Consider the following 16872-nt stretch of genomic DNA (forward strand, 5'->3'; position numbering starts at 1 on the left):
CCCTCCGACAGTGCAGCACTCCCTCAGTACTGACCCTCCGACAGTGCGGCGCTCCCTCAGTACTGCCCCTCCGACAGTGCGGCGCTCCCTCAGTACTGACCCTCCGACAGTACGGCGCTCCCTCAGTACTGCCCCTCCGACAGTGCGGCGCTCCCTCAGTAGTGCCACTCCGACAGTGCGGCGCTCCCTCAGTACCGCCCCTCCGACAGTGCGGCGCTCCCTCAGTACCGCCCCTCCGACAGTGCGGCGCTCCCTCAGTACCGCCCCTCCGACAGTGCGGCACTCCCTCAGTACCGCCCCTCCGACAGTGCGGCGCTCCCTCAGTACTGCCCCTCCGACATTGTGATGCTCCCTCAGTACTGCCCCTCCGACATTGTGATGCTCCCTCAGTACTGCCCCTCCGACAGTGCGATGCTCCCTCAGTACTGCCCCTCCGACAGTGCGGCGCTCCCTCAGTACTGTCACTCCGACAGTGCGGCACTCCCTCAGTACCGACCCTCCGACAGTGCGACGCTCCCTCAGTACCGACCCTCCGACAGTGCGGCGCTCCCTCAGTACTGCCCCTCCGACAGTGCGGCGCTCCCTCAGTACTGCCCCTCCGACAGTGCGGCGCTCCCTCATTACAGCCCCTCCGAGAGTGCGGCGTTCCCTCAGTACAGCCCCTCCGACAGTGCGACGCTCCCTCAGTACCGACCCTCCGACAGTGCGGCGCTCCCTCAGTACTGCCCCTCCGACAGTGCGGCGCTCCCTCAGTACAGCCCCTCCGACAGTGCGGCACTCCCTCAGTACTGCCCCTCCGACAGTGCGGCACTCCCTCAGTACTGCCCCTCCGACAGTGCGGCACTCCCTCAGTACTGCCCCTCCGACAGTGTGGCCCTCCCTCAGTACAGCCCCTCCGACAGTGCGGCACTCCCTCAGTACTGCCCCTCCGACAGTGCGGCACTCCCTCAGTACGGCCCCTCCGACAGTGTGGCCCTCCCTCAGTACGGCCCCTCCGACAGTGTGGCCCTCCCTCAGTACAGCCCCTCCGACAGTGCGGCACTCCCTCAGTATTGCCCCTCCATCTAGCACAGTTCCGTCACAACCCCGGATATCATTCTCTCTCAAAATACTGCACATCAAAGGGGCTACGAATAGTGGGGGGGGAAATAAATTTCTCGAACAACAATACCTCGCCGTTGACCCAGAGCCTGAAATAAACCGGCGATTTCCGCAGACTTCAATTAAACATTTTGGACTTGATCCTTAGCAGCGGAATAATACATTGTGCAGTGTCATACCCCCAGCGTGAGTCAGCAATGCCATGGGAGGTCCACTAGATCATACATGACGTGTATAGAATATGTCTACATATTTACCAACACTGGCTCCCAGTCCACCAACACCTCGATTTAAAAATTCTCATCTTCGTGTTCAAATCCCTCCTCGCCCCTCCCTATCTCAAAACTCCTCCAGCCCCTACAACCCTCCCTATCTGTGTAACCTCCTCCAGCCCCTACAACCCTCCCTATCTCTGTAACCTCCTCCAGCCCCCTACAACCCTCCCTATCTCTGTAACCTCCACCAGCCCCCTACAACCTTCCCTATCTCTGTAACCTCCTCCAGCCCCCTACAACCCTCCCTATCTCTGTAACCTCCTCCAGCCCCTACAACCCTCACTATCTCTGTAACCTCCTCCAGCCCCTACAACCCTCCCTATCTCTGTAACCTCCTCCAGCCCCCTACAACCCTCCCTATCTCTGTAACCTCCTCCAGCCCCCTACACACTCCCTATCTCTGTAACCTCCTCCAGCCCCTACAACCCTCACTATCTCTGTAACCTCCTTCAGCCCCCTACAACCCTCCCTATCTCTGTAACCTCCTCCAGCCCCTACAACCCTCCCTATCTCTGTAACCTCCTCCAGCCCCTACACCCTCCCTATCTCTGTAACCTCCTCCAGCCCCTACAACCCTCACTATCTCTGTAACCTCCTTCAGCCCCCTACAACCCTCCCTATCTCTGTAACCTCCTCCAGCCCCTACAACCCTCCCCATCTCTGTAACCTCCTCCAGCCCCTACAACCCTCCCTATCTCTGTAACCTCCTCCAGCCCCTACAACCCTCCCAGATATCTGCACTCCACCAATTCGGGCCTCTCGCACATCCCCCGATTTCCATCGCTCCACCATTGGCGGCCGTGCCTTCAGCCGCCTGGGCCCCGAGCTCTGGAATTCCCTCCCTAAACCTCTCCGCCTCTTTCTCCTCCTTTAAGACGCTCCTTAAAACCGACCTCTTTGGCCCAGCTTTTGGTCGCCTGTCCTAATATCTCCTGATGTGGCTCGGGGTCAAATTTTGTCTGATTTACGCCCCTGTGAAGCCCCCTGGGACGTTTTACTACGTTAAAGGCGCTGGATAAATGGAAGTTGTTGTATAGAATATGTATCATTAAGATGTGTATAGGATATGTCTAATACAGGACGAATACTGGAGGTGTATAGGAAATGAAGTCTATAGTATCTGTGAGGTTATTCACTTTGGTAGGCAGAATAGAAAAACAGAATATTTTTTAAATGGTGAGAAACTTTCAAATGTTGGTGTTGAGTGAGATTTGGGTGTCCTCGTACAGGAAACAGAGTTAGCATGCAGGTACAGCAAGCAATCAGGAAGGCAAATGGCACATTGGGCTTTATTGTAATGGGGTTGGAGTCTAAGAGTGAGGAAGTCTTGCTCCAATTGTACAGGCCCTTGGTGAGACCACACCGGGAGTACTGGAGTAAGGAAGTCTTGCTCCAATTGTACAGGCCCTTGGTGAGACCACACCGGGAGTACTGGAGTAAGGAAGTCTTGCTCCAATTGTACAGGGCCTTGGTGAGACCACACCTGGAGTACGGGAGTAAGGAAGTCTTGCTACAATTGTACAGGCCCTTGGTGAGACCACACCGGGAGTACTGGAGTAAGGAAGTCTTGCTACAATTGTACAGGCCCTTGGTGAGACCACACCGGGAGTACTGGAGTAAGGAAGTCTTGCTCCAATTGTACAGGGCCTTGGTGAGACCACACCTGGAGTATAGGAGTAAGGAAGTCTTGCTACAATTGTACAGGGCCTTGGTGAGACCACACCTGGAGTACTGGAGTAAGGAAGTCTTGCTACAATTGTACAGGGCCTTGGTGAGACCACACCTGGAGTACTGGAGTAAGGAAGTCTTGCTCCAATTGTACAGGGCCTTGGTGAGACCACACCTGGAGTACTGGAGTAAGGAAGTCTTGCTCCAATTGTACAGGGCCTTGGTGAGACCACACCTGGAGTACTGGAGTAAGGAAGTCTTACTACAATTATACAGGGCCTTGGTGAGACCACACCTGGAGTACTGGAGTAAGGAAGTCTTGCTACAATTATACAGGGCCTTGGTGAGACCACACCTGGAGTACAGGAGTAAGGAAGTCTTGCTACAATTATACAGGGCCTTGGTGAGACCACACCTGGAGTACTGGAGTAAGGAAGTCTTGCTACAATTGTACAGGGCCTTGGTGAGACCACACCTGGGGTACTGGAGTAAGGAAGTCTTGCTACAATTATACAGGGCCTTGGTGAGACCTCACCTGGAGTACTGGAGTAAGGAAGTCTTGCTACAATTATACAGGGCCTTGGTGAGACCACACCTGGAGTACTGGAGTAAGGAAGTCTTGCTACAATTATACAGGGCCTTGGTGAGACCACACCTGGAGTACTGGAGTAAGGAAGTCTTGCTACAATTATACAGGGCCTTGGTGAGACCACACCTGGGGTACAGGAGTAAGGAAGTCTTGCTCCAATTGTACAGGGCCTTGGTGAGACCACACCTGGAGTACAGGAGTAAGGAAGTCTTGCTCCAATTGTACAGGGCCTTGGTGAGACCACACCTGGAGTACTGGAGTAAGGAAGTCTTGCTCCAATTGTACAGGGCCTTGGTGAGACCACACCTGGAGTACTGGAGTAAGGAAGTCTTGCTCCAATTGTACAGGGCCTTGGTGAGACCACACCTGGAGTACAGGAGTAAGGAAGTCTTGCTACAATTATACAGGGCCTTGGTGAGACCACACCTGGAGTACTGGAGTAAGGAAGTCTTGCTACAATTATACAGGGCCTTGGTGAGACCACACCTGGAGTACAGGAGTAAGGAAGTCTTGCTCCAATTGTACAGGGCCTTGGTGAGACCACACCTGGAGTACTGGAGTAAGGAAGTCTTGCTCCAATTGTACAGGGCCTTGGTGAGACCACACCTGGAGTACTGGAGTAAGGAAGTCTTGCTACAATTGTACAGGGCCTTGGTGAGACCACACCTGGAGTACGGGAGTAAGGAAGTCTTGCTCCAATTGTACAGGGCCTTGGTGAGACCACACCTGGAGTACTGGAGTAAGGAAGTCTTGCTACAATTGTACAGGGCCTTGGTGAGACCACACCTGGAGTACTGGAGTAAGGAAGTCTTGCTCCAATTGTACAGGGCCTTGGTGAGACCACACCTGGAGTACTGGAGTAAGGAAGTCTTGCTACAATTGTACAGGGCCTTGGTGAGACCACACCTGGGGTACTGGAGTAAGGAAGTCTTGCTACAATTATACAGGGCCTTGGTGAGACCTCACCTGGAGTACTGGAGTAAGGAAGTCTTGCTACAATTATACAGGGCCTTGGTGAGACCACACCTGGAGTACTGGAGTAAGGAAGTCTTGCTACAATTATACAGGGCCTTGGTGAGACCACACCTGGAGTACTGGAGTAAGGAAGTCTTGCTACAATTATACAGGGCCTTGGTGAGACCACACCTGGGGTACAGGAGTAAGGAAGTCTTGCTACAATTATACAGGGCCTTGGTGAGACCACACCGGGAGTACTGGAGTAAGGAAGTCTTGCTACAATTGTACAGGGCCTTGGTGAGACCACACCTGGAGTACGGGAGTAAGGAAGTCTTGCTACAATTATACAGGGCCTTGGTGAGACCACACCTGGAGTACTGGAGTAAGGAAGTCTTGCTACAATTGTACAGGGCCTTGGTGAGACCACACCTGGAGTACAGGAGTAAGGAAGTCTTGCTACAATTGTACAGGGCCTTGGTGAGACCACACCTGGAGTACTGGAGTAAGGAAGTCTTGCTACAATTATACAGGGCCTTGGTGAGACCACACCTGGAGTACAGGAGTAAGGAAGTCTTGCTCCAATTGTACAGGGCCTTGGTGAGACCACACCTGGAGTACTGGAGTAAGGAAGTCTTGCTACAATTGTACAGGGCCTTGGTGAGACCACACCTGGAGTACGGGAGTAAGGAAGTCTTGCTACAATTATACAGGGCCTTGGTGAGACCACACCTGGAGTACAGGAGTAAGGAAGTCTTGCTACAATTATACAGGGCCTTGGTGAGACCACACCTGGAGTACAGGAGTAAGGAAGTCTTGCTCCAATTGTACAGGGCCTTGGTGAGACCACACCTGGAGTACAGGAGTAAGGAAGTCTTGCTCCAATTGTACAGGGCCTTGGTGAGACCACACCGGGAGTACTGGAGTAAGGAAGTCTTGCTACAATTGTACAGGGCCTTGGTGAGACCACACCTGGAGTACGGGAGTAAGGAAGTCTTGCTACAATTATACAGGGCCTTGGTGAGACCACACCTGGAGTACTGGAGTAAGGAAGTCTTGCTACAATTGTACAGGGCCTTGGTGAGACCACACCTGGAGTACAGGAGTAAGGAAGTCTTGCTACAATTATACAGGGCCTTGGTGAGACCACACCTGGAGTACTGGAGTAAGGAAGTCTTGCTACAATTATACAGGGCCTTGGTGAGACCACACCTGGAGTACTGGAGTAAGGAAGTCTTGCTACAATTATACAGGGCCTTGGTGAGACCACACCTGGAGTACGGGAGTAAGGAAGTCTTGCTACAATTGTACAGGGCCTTGGTGAGACCACACCTGGAGTACGGGAGTAAGGAAGTCTTGCTACAATTATACAGGGCCTTGGTGAGACCACACCTGAAGTACTGGAGTAAGGAAGTCTTGCTACAATTATACAGGGCCTTGGTGAGACCACACCTGGAGTACTGGAGTAAGGAAGTCTTGCTACAATTGTACAGGGCCTTGGTGAGACCACACCTGGAGTACAGGAGAAAGGAAGTCTTGCTCCAATTGTACAGGGCCTTGGTGAGACCACACCTGGAGTACTGGAGTAAGGAAGTCTTGCTACAATTGTACAGGGCCTTGGTGAGACCACACCTGGAGTACTGGAGTAAGGAAGTCTTGCTCCAATTATACAGGGCCTTGGTGAGACCACACCTGGAGTACAGGAGTAAGGAAGTCTTGCTCCAATTGTACAGGGCCTTGGTGAGACCACACCGGGAGTACTGGAGTAAGGAAGTCTTGCTACAATTGTACAGGGCCTTGGTGAGACCACACCTGGAGTACGGGAGTAAGGAAGTCTTGCTACAATTATACAGGGCCTTGGTGAGACCACACCTGGAGTACTGGAGTAAGGAAGTCTTGCTACAATTATACAGGGCCTTGGTGAGACCACACCTGGAGTACTGGAGTAAGGAAGTCTTGCTACAATTGTACAGGGCCTTGGTGGGACCACACCTGGAGTACTGGAGTAAGGAAGTCTTGCTACAATTGTACAGGGCCTTCGTGAGACCACACCTGGAGTACTGGAGTAAGGAAGTCTTGCTACAATTATACAGGGCCTTGGTGAGACCACACCTGGAGTACTGGAGTAAGGAAGTCTTGCTACAATTATACAGGGCCTTGGTGAGGCCACACCTGGAGTACGGGAGTAAGGAAGTCTTGCTACAATTATACAGGGCCTTGGTGAGACCACACCTGGAGTACGGGAGTAAGGAAGTCTTGCTACAATTATACAGGGCCTTGGTGAGACCACACCTGGGGTACAGGAGTAAGGAAGTCTTGCTACAATTATACAGGGCCTTGGTGAGACCACACCTGGAGTACTGGAGTAAGGAAGTCTTGCTACAATTATACAGGGCCTTGGTGAGACCACACCTGGAGTACGGGAGTAAGGAAGTCTTGCTACAATTATACAGGGCCTTGGTGAGACCACACCTGGAGTACGGGAGTAAGGAAGTCTTGCTACAATTATACAGGGCCTTGGTGAGACCACACCTGGAGTACGGGAGTAAGGAAGTCTTGCTGCAATTATACAGGGCCTTGGTGAGACCACACCTGGAGTACGGGAGTAAGGAAGTCTTGCTACAATTATACAGGGCCTTGGTGAGACCACACCTGGAGTACGGGAGTAAGGAAGTCTTGCTACAATTGTACAGGGCCTTGGTGAGACCACACCTGGAGTACGGGAGTAAGGAAGTCTTGCTACAATTATACAGGGCCTTGGTGAGACCACACCTGGAGTACTGGAGTAAGGAAGTCTTGCTACAATTATACAGGGCCTTGGTGAGACCACACCTGGAGTACTGGAGTAAGGAAGTCTTGCTACAATTGTACAGGGTCTGGGTGAGACCACACCTGGAGTACTGGAGTAAGGAAGTCTTGCTACAATTGTACAGGGCCTTGGTGAGACCACACCTGGAGTACGGGAGTAAGGAAGTCTTGCTACAATTGTACAGGGCCTTGGTGAGACCACACCTGGAGTACTGGAGTAAGGAAGTCTTGCTACAATTGTACAGGGCCTTGGTGAGACCACACCTGGAGTACGGGAGTAAGGAAGTCTTGCTACAATTATACAGGGCCTTGGTGAGACCACACCTGGAGTACTGGAGTAAGGAAGTCTTGCTACAATTATACAGGGCCTTGGTGAGACCACACCTGGAGTACGGGAGTAAGGAAGTCTTGCTACAATTATACAGGGCCTTGGTGAGACCACACCTGGAGTACTGGAGTAAGGAAGTCTTGCTACAATTATACAGGGCCTTGGTGAGACCACACCTGGAGTACAGGAGTAAGGAAGTCTTGCTACAATTATACAGGGCCTTGGTGAGACCACACCTGGAGTACGGGAGTAAGGAAGTCTTGCTACAATTATACAGGGCCTTGGTGAGACCACACCTGGAGTACGGGAGTAAGGAAGTCTTGCTACAATTATACAGGGCCTTGGTGAGACCACACCTGGAGTACTGGAGTAAGGAAGTCTTGCTACAATTATACAGGGCCTTGGTGAGACCACACCTGGAGTACGGGAGTAAGGAAGTCTTGCTACAATTATACAGGGCTTTGGTGAGACCACACCTGGAGTACTGGAGTAAGGAAGTCTTGCTACAATTATACAGGGCCTTGGTGAGACCACACCTGGAGTACGGGAGTAAGGAAGTCTTGCTACAATTGTACAGGGCCTTGGTGAGACCACACCTGGAGTACGGGAGTAAGGAAGTCTTGCTACAATTATACAGGGCCTTGGTGAGACCACACCTGGAGTGCTGGAGTAAGGAAATCTTGCTACAATTGTACAGGGCCTTGGTGAGACCACACCTGGAGTACTGGAGTAAGGAAATCTTGCTACAATTATACAGGGCTTTGGTGAGACCACACCTGGGGTACTGGAGTAAGGAAGTCTTGCTACAATTATACAGGGCCTTGGTGAGACCACACCTGAAGTACTGGAGTAAGGAAGTCTTGCTACAATTATACAGGGCCTTGGTGAGACCACACCTGGAGTACTGGAGTAAGGAAGTCTTGCTACAATTGTACAGGGCCTTGGTGAGACCACACCTGGAGTACAGGAGAAAGGAAGTCTTGCTCCAATTGTACAGGGCCTTGGTGAGACCACACCTGGAGTACTGGAGTAAGGAAGTCTTGCTACAATTGTACAGGGCCTTGGTGAGACCACACCTGGAGTACTGGAGTAAGGAAGTCTTGCTCCAATTATACAGGGCCTTGGTGAGACCACACCTGGAGTACAGGAGTAAGGAAGTCTTGCTCCAATTGTACAGGGCCTTGGTGAGACCACACCGGGAGTACTGGAGTAAGGAAGTCTTGCTACAATTGTACAGGGCCTTGGTGAGACCACACCTGGAGTACGGGAGTAAGGAAGTCTTGCTACAATTATACAGGGCCTTGGTGAGACCACACCTGGAGTACTGGAGTAAGGAAGTCTTGCTACAATTGTACAGGGCCTTGGTGAGACCACACCTGGAGTACAGGAGTAAGGAAGTCTTGCTACAATTGTACAGGGCCTTGGTGGGACCACACCTGGAGTACTGGAGTAAGGAAGTCTTGCTACAATTGTACAGGGCCTTCGTGAGACCACACCTGGAGTACTGGAGTAAGGAAGTCTTGCTACAATTATACAGGGCCTTGGTGAGACCACACCTGGAGTACTGGAGTAAGGAAGTCTTGCTACAATTATACAGGGCCTTGGTGAGGCCACACCTGGAGTACGGGAGTAAGGAAGTCTTGCTACAATTATACAGGGCCTTGGTGAGACCACACCTGGAGTACGGGAGTAAGGAAGTCTTGCTACAATTATACAGGGCCTTGGTGAGACCACACCTGGGGTACAGGAGTAAGGAAGTCTTGCTACAATTATACAGGGCCTTGGTGAGACCACACCTGGAGTACTGGAGTAAGGAAGTCTTGCTACAATTATACAGGGCCTTGGTGAGACCACACCTGGAGTACGGGAGTAAGGAAGTCTTGCTACAATTATACAGGGCCTTGGTGAGACCACACCTGGAGTACTGGAGTAAGGAAGTCTTGCTACAATTATACAGGGCCTTGGTGAGACCACACCTGGAGTACGGGAGTAAGGAAGTCTTGCTACAATTATACAGGGCCTTGGTGAGACCACACCTGGAGTACGGGAGTAAGGAAGTCTTGCTACAATTATACAGGGCCTTGGTGAGACCACACCTGGAGTACGGGAGTAAGGAAGTCTTGCTGCAATTATACAGGGCCTTGGTGAGACCACACCTGGAGTACTGGAGTAAGGAAGTCTTGCTACAATTATACAGGGCCTTGGTGAGACCACACCTGGAGTACGGGAGTAAGGAAGTCTTGCTACAATTATACAGGGCCTTGGTGAGACCACACCTGGAGTACGGGAGTAAGGAAGTCTTGCTACAATTATACAGGGCCTTGGTGAGACCACACCTGGAGTACGGGAGTAAGGAAGTCTTGCTACAATTGTACAGGGCCTTGGTGAGACCACACCTGGAGTACGGGAGTAAGGAAGTCTTGCTACAATTATACAGGGCCTTGGTGAGACCACACCTGGAGTACTGGAGTAAGGAAGTCTTGCTACAATTATACAGGGCCTTGGTGAGACCACACCTGGAGTACTGGAGTAAGGAAGTCTTGCTACAATTGTACAGGGTCTGGGTGAGACCACACCTGGAGTACTGGAGTAAGGAAGTCTTGCTACAATTATACAGGGCCTTGGTGAGACCACACCTGGAGTACAGGAGTAAGGAAGTCTTGCTACAATTATACAGGGCCTTGGTGAGACCACACCTGGAGTACGGGAGTAAGGAAGTCTTGCTACAATTATACAGGGCCTTGGTGAGACCACACCTGGAGTACGGGAGTAAGGAAGTCTTGCTACAATTATACAGGGCCTTGGTGAGACCACACCTGGAGTACTGGAGTAAGGAAGTCTTGCTACAATTATACAGGGCTTTGGTGAGACCACACCTGGAGTACTGGAGTAAGGAAGTCTTGCTACAATTATACAGGGCCTTGGTGAGACCACACCTGGAGTACGGGAGTAAGGAAGTCTTGCTACAATTGTACAGGGCCTTGGTGAGACCACACCTGGAGTACGGGAGTAAGGAAGTCTTGCTACAATTATACAGGGCCTTGGTGAGACCACACCTGGAGTGCTGGAGTAAGGAAATCTTGCTACAATTGTACAGGGCCTTGGTGAGACCACACCTGGAGTACTGGAGTAAGGAAATCTTGCTACAATTATACAGGGCTTTGGTGAGACCACACCTGGGGTACTGGAGTAAGGAAGTCTTGCTACAATTATACAGGGCCTTGGTGAGACCACACCTGGAGTACAGGAGTAAGGAAGTCTTGCTACAATTATACAGGGCCTTGGTGAGACCACACCTGGAGTACGGGAGTAAGGAAGTCTTGCTACAATTATACAGGGACTTGGTGAGACCACACCTGGAGTACGGGAGTAACGAAGTCTTGCTACAATTATACAGGGCCTTGGTGAGACCACACCTGGAGTACTGGAGTAAGGAAGTCTTGCTACAATTGTACAGGGCCTTGGTGAGACCACACCTGGAGTACTGGAGTAAGGAAGTCTTGCTACAATTGTACAGGGCCTTGGTGAGACCACACCTGGAGTACGGGAGTAAGGAAGTCTTGCTACAATTGTACAGGGCCTTGGTGAGACCACACCTGGAGTACTGGAGTAAGGAAGTCTTGCTACAATTATACAGGGCCTTGGTGAGACAACACCTGGAGTACAGGAGTAAGGAAGTCTTGCTACAATTATACAGGGCCTTGGTGAGACCACACCTGGAGTACGGGAGTAAGGAAGTCTTGCTACAATTGTACAGGGCCTTGGTGAGACCACACCTGGAGTACTGGAGTAAGGAAGTCTTGCTACAATTATACAGGGCCTTGGTGAGACCACACCTGGAGTACGGGAGTAAGGAAGTCTTGCTACAATTATACAGGGCCTTGGTGAGACCACACCTGGAGTACGGGAGTAAGGAAGTCTTGCTACAATTATACAGGGCCTTGGTGAGACCACACCTGGAGTACTGGAGTAAGGAAGTCTTGCTACAATTATACAGGGCCTTGGTGAGACCACACCTGGAGTACTGGAGTAAGGAAGTCTTGCTACAATTATACAGGGCCTTGGTGAGACCACACCTGGTGTACTGGAGTAAGGAAGTCTTGCTACAATTATACAGGGCCTTGGTGAGACCACACCTGGAGTACAGGAGTAAGGAAGTCTTGCTACAATTGTACAGGGCCTTGGTGAGACCACACCTGGAGTACAGGAGTAAGGAAGTCTTGCTACAATTATACAGGGCCTTGGTGAGACCACACCTGGAGTACTGGAGTAAGGAAGTCTTGCTACAATTGTACAGGGCCTTGGTGAGACCACACCTGGAGTACTGGAGTAAGGAAGTCTTGCTACAATTGTACAGGGCCTTGGTGAGACCACACCTGGAGTACGGGAGTAAGGAAGTCTTGCTACAATTATACAGGGCCTTGGTGAGACCACACCTGGAGAACTGGAGTAAGGAAGTCTTGCTACAATTATACAGGGCCTTGGTGAGACCACACCTGGAGTACTGGGCACAGTTTTGGTCTCCTTATCTAAGGAAGGATATACTTGCCTTCGAGGCGGTGCAGCTAAGGTTCACTAGATTGATTCCTGGGATGAGAGGGTTGTCCTATGAGGAGAGATTGAGTAGATTGGGCCGATACTCTCTGGAGTTTAGAAGAATGAGAGATGATCTCATTGAAACATATAAGATTCTGAGGAGGATTGACAGGGTAGATGCTGAGAGGCTGTTTCCCCCTGGGCTGGGGAATCTAGAACCAGGGGTCACAGTCTTAGGATAAGGGCTCGGCCATTGAGGACTGAGATGAGGAGGAATTTCTTCACTCAGAGGGCGGTGAATCTTTGGAATTCTCTCCCCCAGAGGGCTGTGGAGGCTCAGTCGTTGAGTATACTCAAGGCTGAGATCGAGAGATTTTTTTTGGGACTCGAGGGGAATCGAGGGATACGGGGATCGGGTGGGAGAGTGGAGATGAGGTAGAAGATCAGCCATGATCTCATTGAATGGCGGAGCAGGCTCGAGGGGCCGAATGGTCGACTCCTGCTCCTATTTCTCATGTTCTTATCTTCTGTATAGGATACGATGCAGCGTAGGCCATGAGCCTCTGGTATTTTCCTGGTGATGTAATAAAACTCACTACGCACTTGGTTTGAATATAAAGCAAGGTTTAATCAACTTGTTTCGGAACATGGAGGTCTAGTTGTACTTCACTAGTTCCTGTCTTACAAAATGTCCCTGAGCAAGCTGGGCCCACGCCCGAGTATTTATACTCCTTGGACGGCGCCACCAGCTGCCCGTCCAGCGTTATTTCATAAGTAGTTTCTTGATGATGAGCTTTATAACACCCGGTATAATACTCCTGTACCCTGTTATTACAATTTGACAGAGCGGCGATTCTGATAATTATCTTGCTTTGGCTGAAGCAAACTCGTGAGAACACTGCCAGCTGCAACGTCGGATTTCGGTACCTTAAAGATGACAAGGTGGTCCCGACATATTGACCATCGGACCGACGACAGGAGCCGTCCGCATCCCAGCCTAAATCAGGTGCTCCAACCCCAGACTGGAGAAAGTACCCCTGTATCGACGGCGTCCGGCTTATTAAAGAATTCTACATATAATAATTAAACACACAAGCATCAAATTAATGTGTCAATGGTTATTGTGATATTTAAGTGAAAGGGTCCTGGCCGCACACTGTGGGATGGGCTGGATAGAACCAAGACCATTACTGCCCCTCCCACAGTGCGGCGCTCCCTCAGTACTGCCCCTCCGACAGTGCGGCGCTCCCTCAGTACTGCCCCTCCGACAGTGCGGCGCTCCCTCAGTACCGCCCCTCCGACAGTTCGGCACTCCCTCAGTACTGCCCCTCCTCCAGTGCGGTGCTCCCTCAGTACCGCCCCGCCGACAGTGCGGCGCTCCCTCGGTACCGCCCCTCCGACAGAGCGGCGCTCCCTCAGCGGCGCTCCCTCAGTACCGCCCCTCCGACAGTACGGCGCTCCCTCAGTACCGCCCCTCCGACAGTGCGGCGCTCCCTCAGTACCGCCCCTCCGACAGTGCGGCGCTCCCTCAGTACCGCCCCTCCGACACTGCGGTGCTCGCTCAGTACCGCCCCTCCGACACTGCGGTGCTCCCTCAGTACCGCCCCTCCGACAGTGCGGCGCTCCCTCAGTACCGCCCCTCCGACAGTGGGGCGCTCCCTCATTACCGCCCCTCCGACAGTGCGGCCCTCCCTCAGTACCGCCCCTCCGACAGTGCGGCGCTCCCTCAGTACCGCCCCTCCGACAGTGCGGCGCTCCCTCATTACCGCCCCTCCGACAGTGCGGCCCTCCCTCAGTACCGCCCCTCCGACACTGCGGTGCTCCCTCAGTACCGCCCCTCCGACACTGCGGTGCTCCCTCAGTACCGCCCCTCCGACAGTGCGGCGCTCCCTCAGTACCGCCCCTCCGACAGTGCGGCGCTCCCTCAGTACTGCCCCTCCGACAGTGGGGCGCTCCCTCATTACCGCCCCTCCGACAGTGCGGCCCTCCCTCAGTACCGCCCCTCCGACAGTGCGGCGCTCCCTCAGTACCGCCCCTCCGACACTGCGGTGCTCCCTCAGTACCGCCCCTCCGACACTGCGGTGCTCCCTCAGTACTGGCCCTCCGACAGTGCGGCGCTCCCTCAGTACCGCCCCTCCGACACTGCGGTGCTCCCTCAGTACTGCCCCTCCGACAGTGCGGCGCTCCCTCAGTACTGCCCCGCCGACAGTGCGGCGCTCCCTCAGTACTGCCCCTCCGACAGTGCGGCGCTCCCTCAGTACTGCCCCTCCGACAGTGCGGCGCTCCCTCAGTACCGCCCCTCCGACAGTGCGGCGCTCCCTCAGTACCGCCCCTCCGACAGTGCGGCGCTCCCTCAGTACCGCCCCTCCGACACTGCGGTGCTCCCTCAGTACCGCCCCTCCGACACTGCGGCGCTCCCTCAGTAGTGGCACCACGAGTCTCAGCCTGGATAATGTGCTCAAGTCTCTGGAGTGAGGCCTTGAACCCAATGAACTTCTGACTCAGGCGAGAGTGAGAGAGCGAGAGCGCTGAATCCACTGAGCTACAACTTCCGCAGGATCGATTGAGGATTGTGTTCGGAACAGAGAACCGAGTCTGGCCTTCAGTTGGTAAAGGGAAGTCTTTCAATTTTAGTTTATTTTTAAAAGCAGAAATAATCTAAAAACGAATCTCGCAGTGATTTCATCCCTTCCTATTTCGCCATTGTATTCTCTTATAAGGGAAGCCAGAACAAGGGGGCAGAACCTTAAAATTAGAGCCAGGCTGTTCAGGGGTGATGTCAGGAAGCACTTCTTCACACAAAGGGTGGTGGAAATCTGGAACACTCTCCCCCAAGAAGCTGTTGAGGCTGGGGGTCAATTGGAAATTTCAAGACTGAGATTGACAGATTTGTGTTGGGTGAAAATATTAAGGGTTACGGAACCGAGGCGGGTAGATGGAGTTAAGATACAGATCAGCCGCGATCTGATTGAATGGCAGAACAGACTCGAGGGGCTTCTTGAACCGCTGCAGTCCGTGTGGTGAAGGTACTCCCACAGTGCTGTTAGGGAGGGAGGTCCAGGATTTTGACCCAGCGACGATGAAGGAACAGCCGATATATTTCCAAGTCAGGATGGTGTGTGTGACTCGGAGGGGAACTTGGAGGTGGTGGTGTTCCCATGCGCCTGCTGCCCTTGTCCTTCGAGGTGGAAGAGGCGGCGGGCTTGGGAGGTGCTGCCGAAGAAGCCTTGGCGAGTTGCTGCAGTGCATCTTGTAGATGGTGCACACTGCAGCCACGGTGCGCCGGTGGTGGAGGGGGTGAATGTTTAAGGTGGTGGATGGGGTGCCAATCAAGCGGGCCGCTTTGTCCTGGATGTTGTTGAGCTTCTTGAGTGTTGGTGGAGCTGCACTCATCCAGGCAAGTGGAGAGTGTTCCATCACACTCCTGACTTTGGCAATGGTATTGCCATTGAATGTCATGGGGAGGTGGTTAGACTCTCGCTTGTTGGAGATTGCCTGGCACTTCTGTGGCACGAATGTTACCTCCCACTTATCTTCCTGTTCTTGTGTAATAGGGTCGAGGGGCTGAATGGGCCTCCTCCTGTTCCTGTGTAACAGGCTTGAGGGGCCGAATGGGCCTCCTCCTGTTCCTGTGTAACAGGCTCGAGGGGCTGAATGGGCCGCCTGCTGTTCCAGTGTAACAGGCTCGAGGGGCTGAATGGGCCTCCTCCTGTTCCTGTGTAACAGGCTCGAGGGGCCGAATGGGCCTCCTCCTGTTCCTGTGTAACAGGCTCAAGGGGGCTGAATGGGCCTCCTCCTGTTCCTGTGTAACAGGCTCGAGGGGCTGAATGGGCCGCCTGCTGTTCCAGTGTAACAGGTTCGAGGGGCCGAATGGGCCTCCTCCTGTTCCTGTGTAACAGGCTCAAGGGGGCTGAATGGGCCTCCTCCTGTTCCTGTGTAACAGGCTCGAGGGGCTGAATGGGCCTCCTCTTGTTCCTGTGTAACAGGCTCGAGGGGCTGAATGGGCCTCCTCCTGTTCCTGTGTAACAGGCTCGAGGGGCTGAATGGGCCTCCTCTTGTTCCTGTGTAACAGGCTCGAGGGGCTGAATGGGCCTCCTCCTGTTCCTGTGTAACAGGCTCGAGGGGCTGAATGGGCCTCCTCTTGTTCCTGTGTAACAGGCTCGAGGGTGTAATTTATATACCTTTAAGGGGGGAACTACTTTTTACAGCTCATGTATACTGTAGTACCGGCAGTGACCACACCTGTATAAAGCACTGAGTAGTAATCTGTACAGGCAGTTCCACTGTGAGCCACGTTGAGTAAACACCTGTTGTACCGTTTCTCCTGCAGTCTGTGTCTTATACACAGACACAACATTGGCGACAAGGCAAGTTCGAACCTACCTGCAACCCTGCATCACCTCCCGGGGATTCGTTCCTGGAGATCAGTGGATTGGAGGTCAAGGCCAGAGACTCGGGCGTCGACCACGGGCAACCGCCCAGTCATCCAGCAGAGACTCGAGAATTGCGGGGGAGGCTGTCGAGAGCCAGGCTTGGCTTTCCAGTCGAGGTGGTCCAGCGAAACGGGCTGGCAACAGGTACTGTGCAGACCCTTCCCGGACAGCGGCGGGCTA

The 16872-nt window shown here is 52.9% G+C and overlaps 1 protein-coding gene across 1 annotated transcript in view; it reads left to right on the plus strand.

Moving 5' to 3' along the window:
• LOC147110130 (uncharacterized) overlaps window positions 1–13354 on the plus strand; it is a 28557-nt gene extending 15203 nt beyond the window's left edge. Inside the window, exon 6 of the mRNA XM_086004249.1 lies at window positions 13105–13354. Coding sequence (XP_085860375.1) covers window positions 13105–13219 — 115 coding nt within the window. The 3' untranslated portion in view covers window positions 13220–13354. The remainder of the gene's footprint in view (window positions 1–13104) is intronic.
• Window positions 13355–16872: the final 3518 nt, after the last annotated feature.

This window comes from Somniosus microcephalus, chromosome 12, assembly GCF_052327205.1.
Source record: "Somniosus microcephalus isolate GS21.2 chromosome 12, FLI_Smic_1.0, whole genome shotgun sequence".
NCBI lineage: Eukaryota > Metazoa > Chordata > Chondrichthyes > Squaliformes > Somniosidae > Somniosus > Somniosus microcephalus.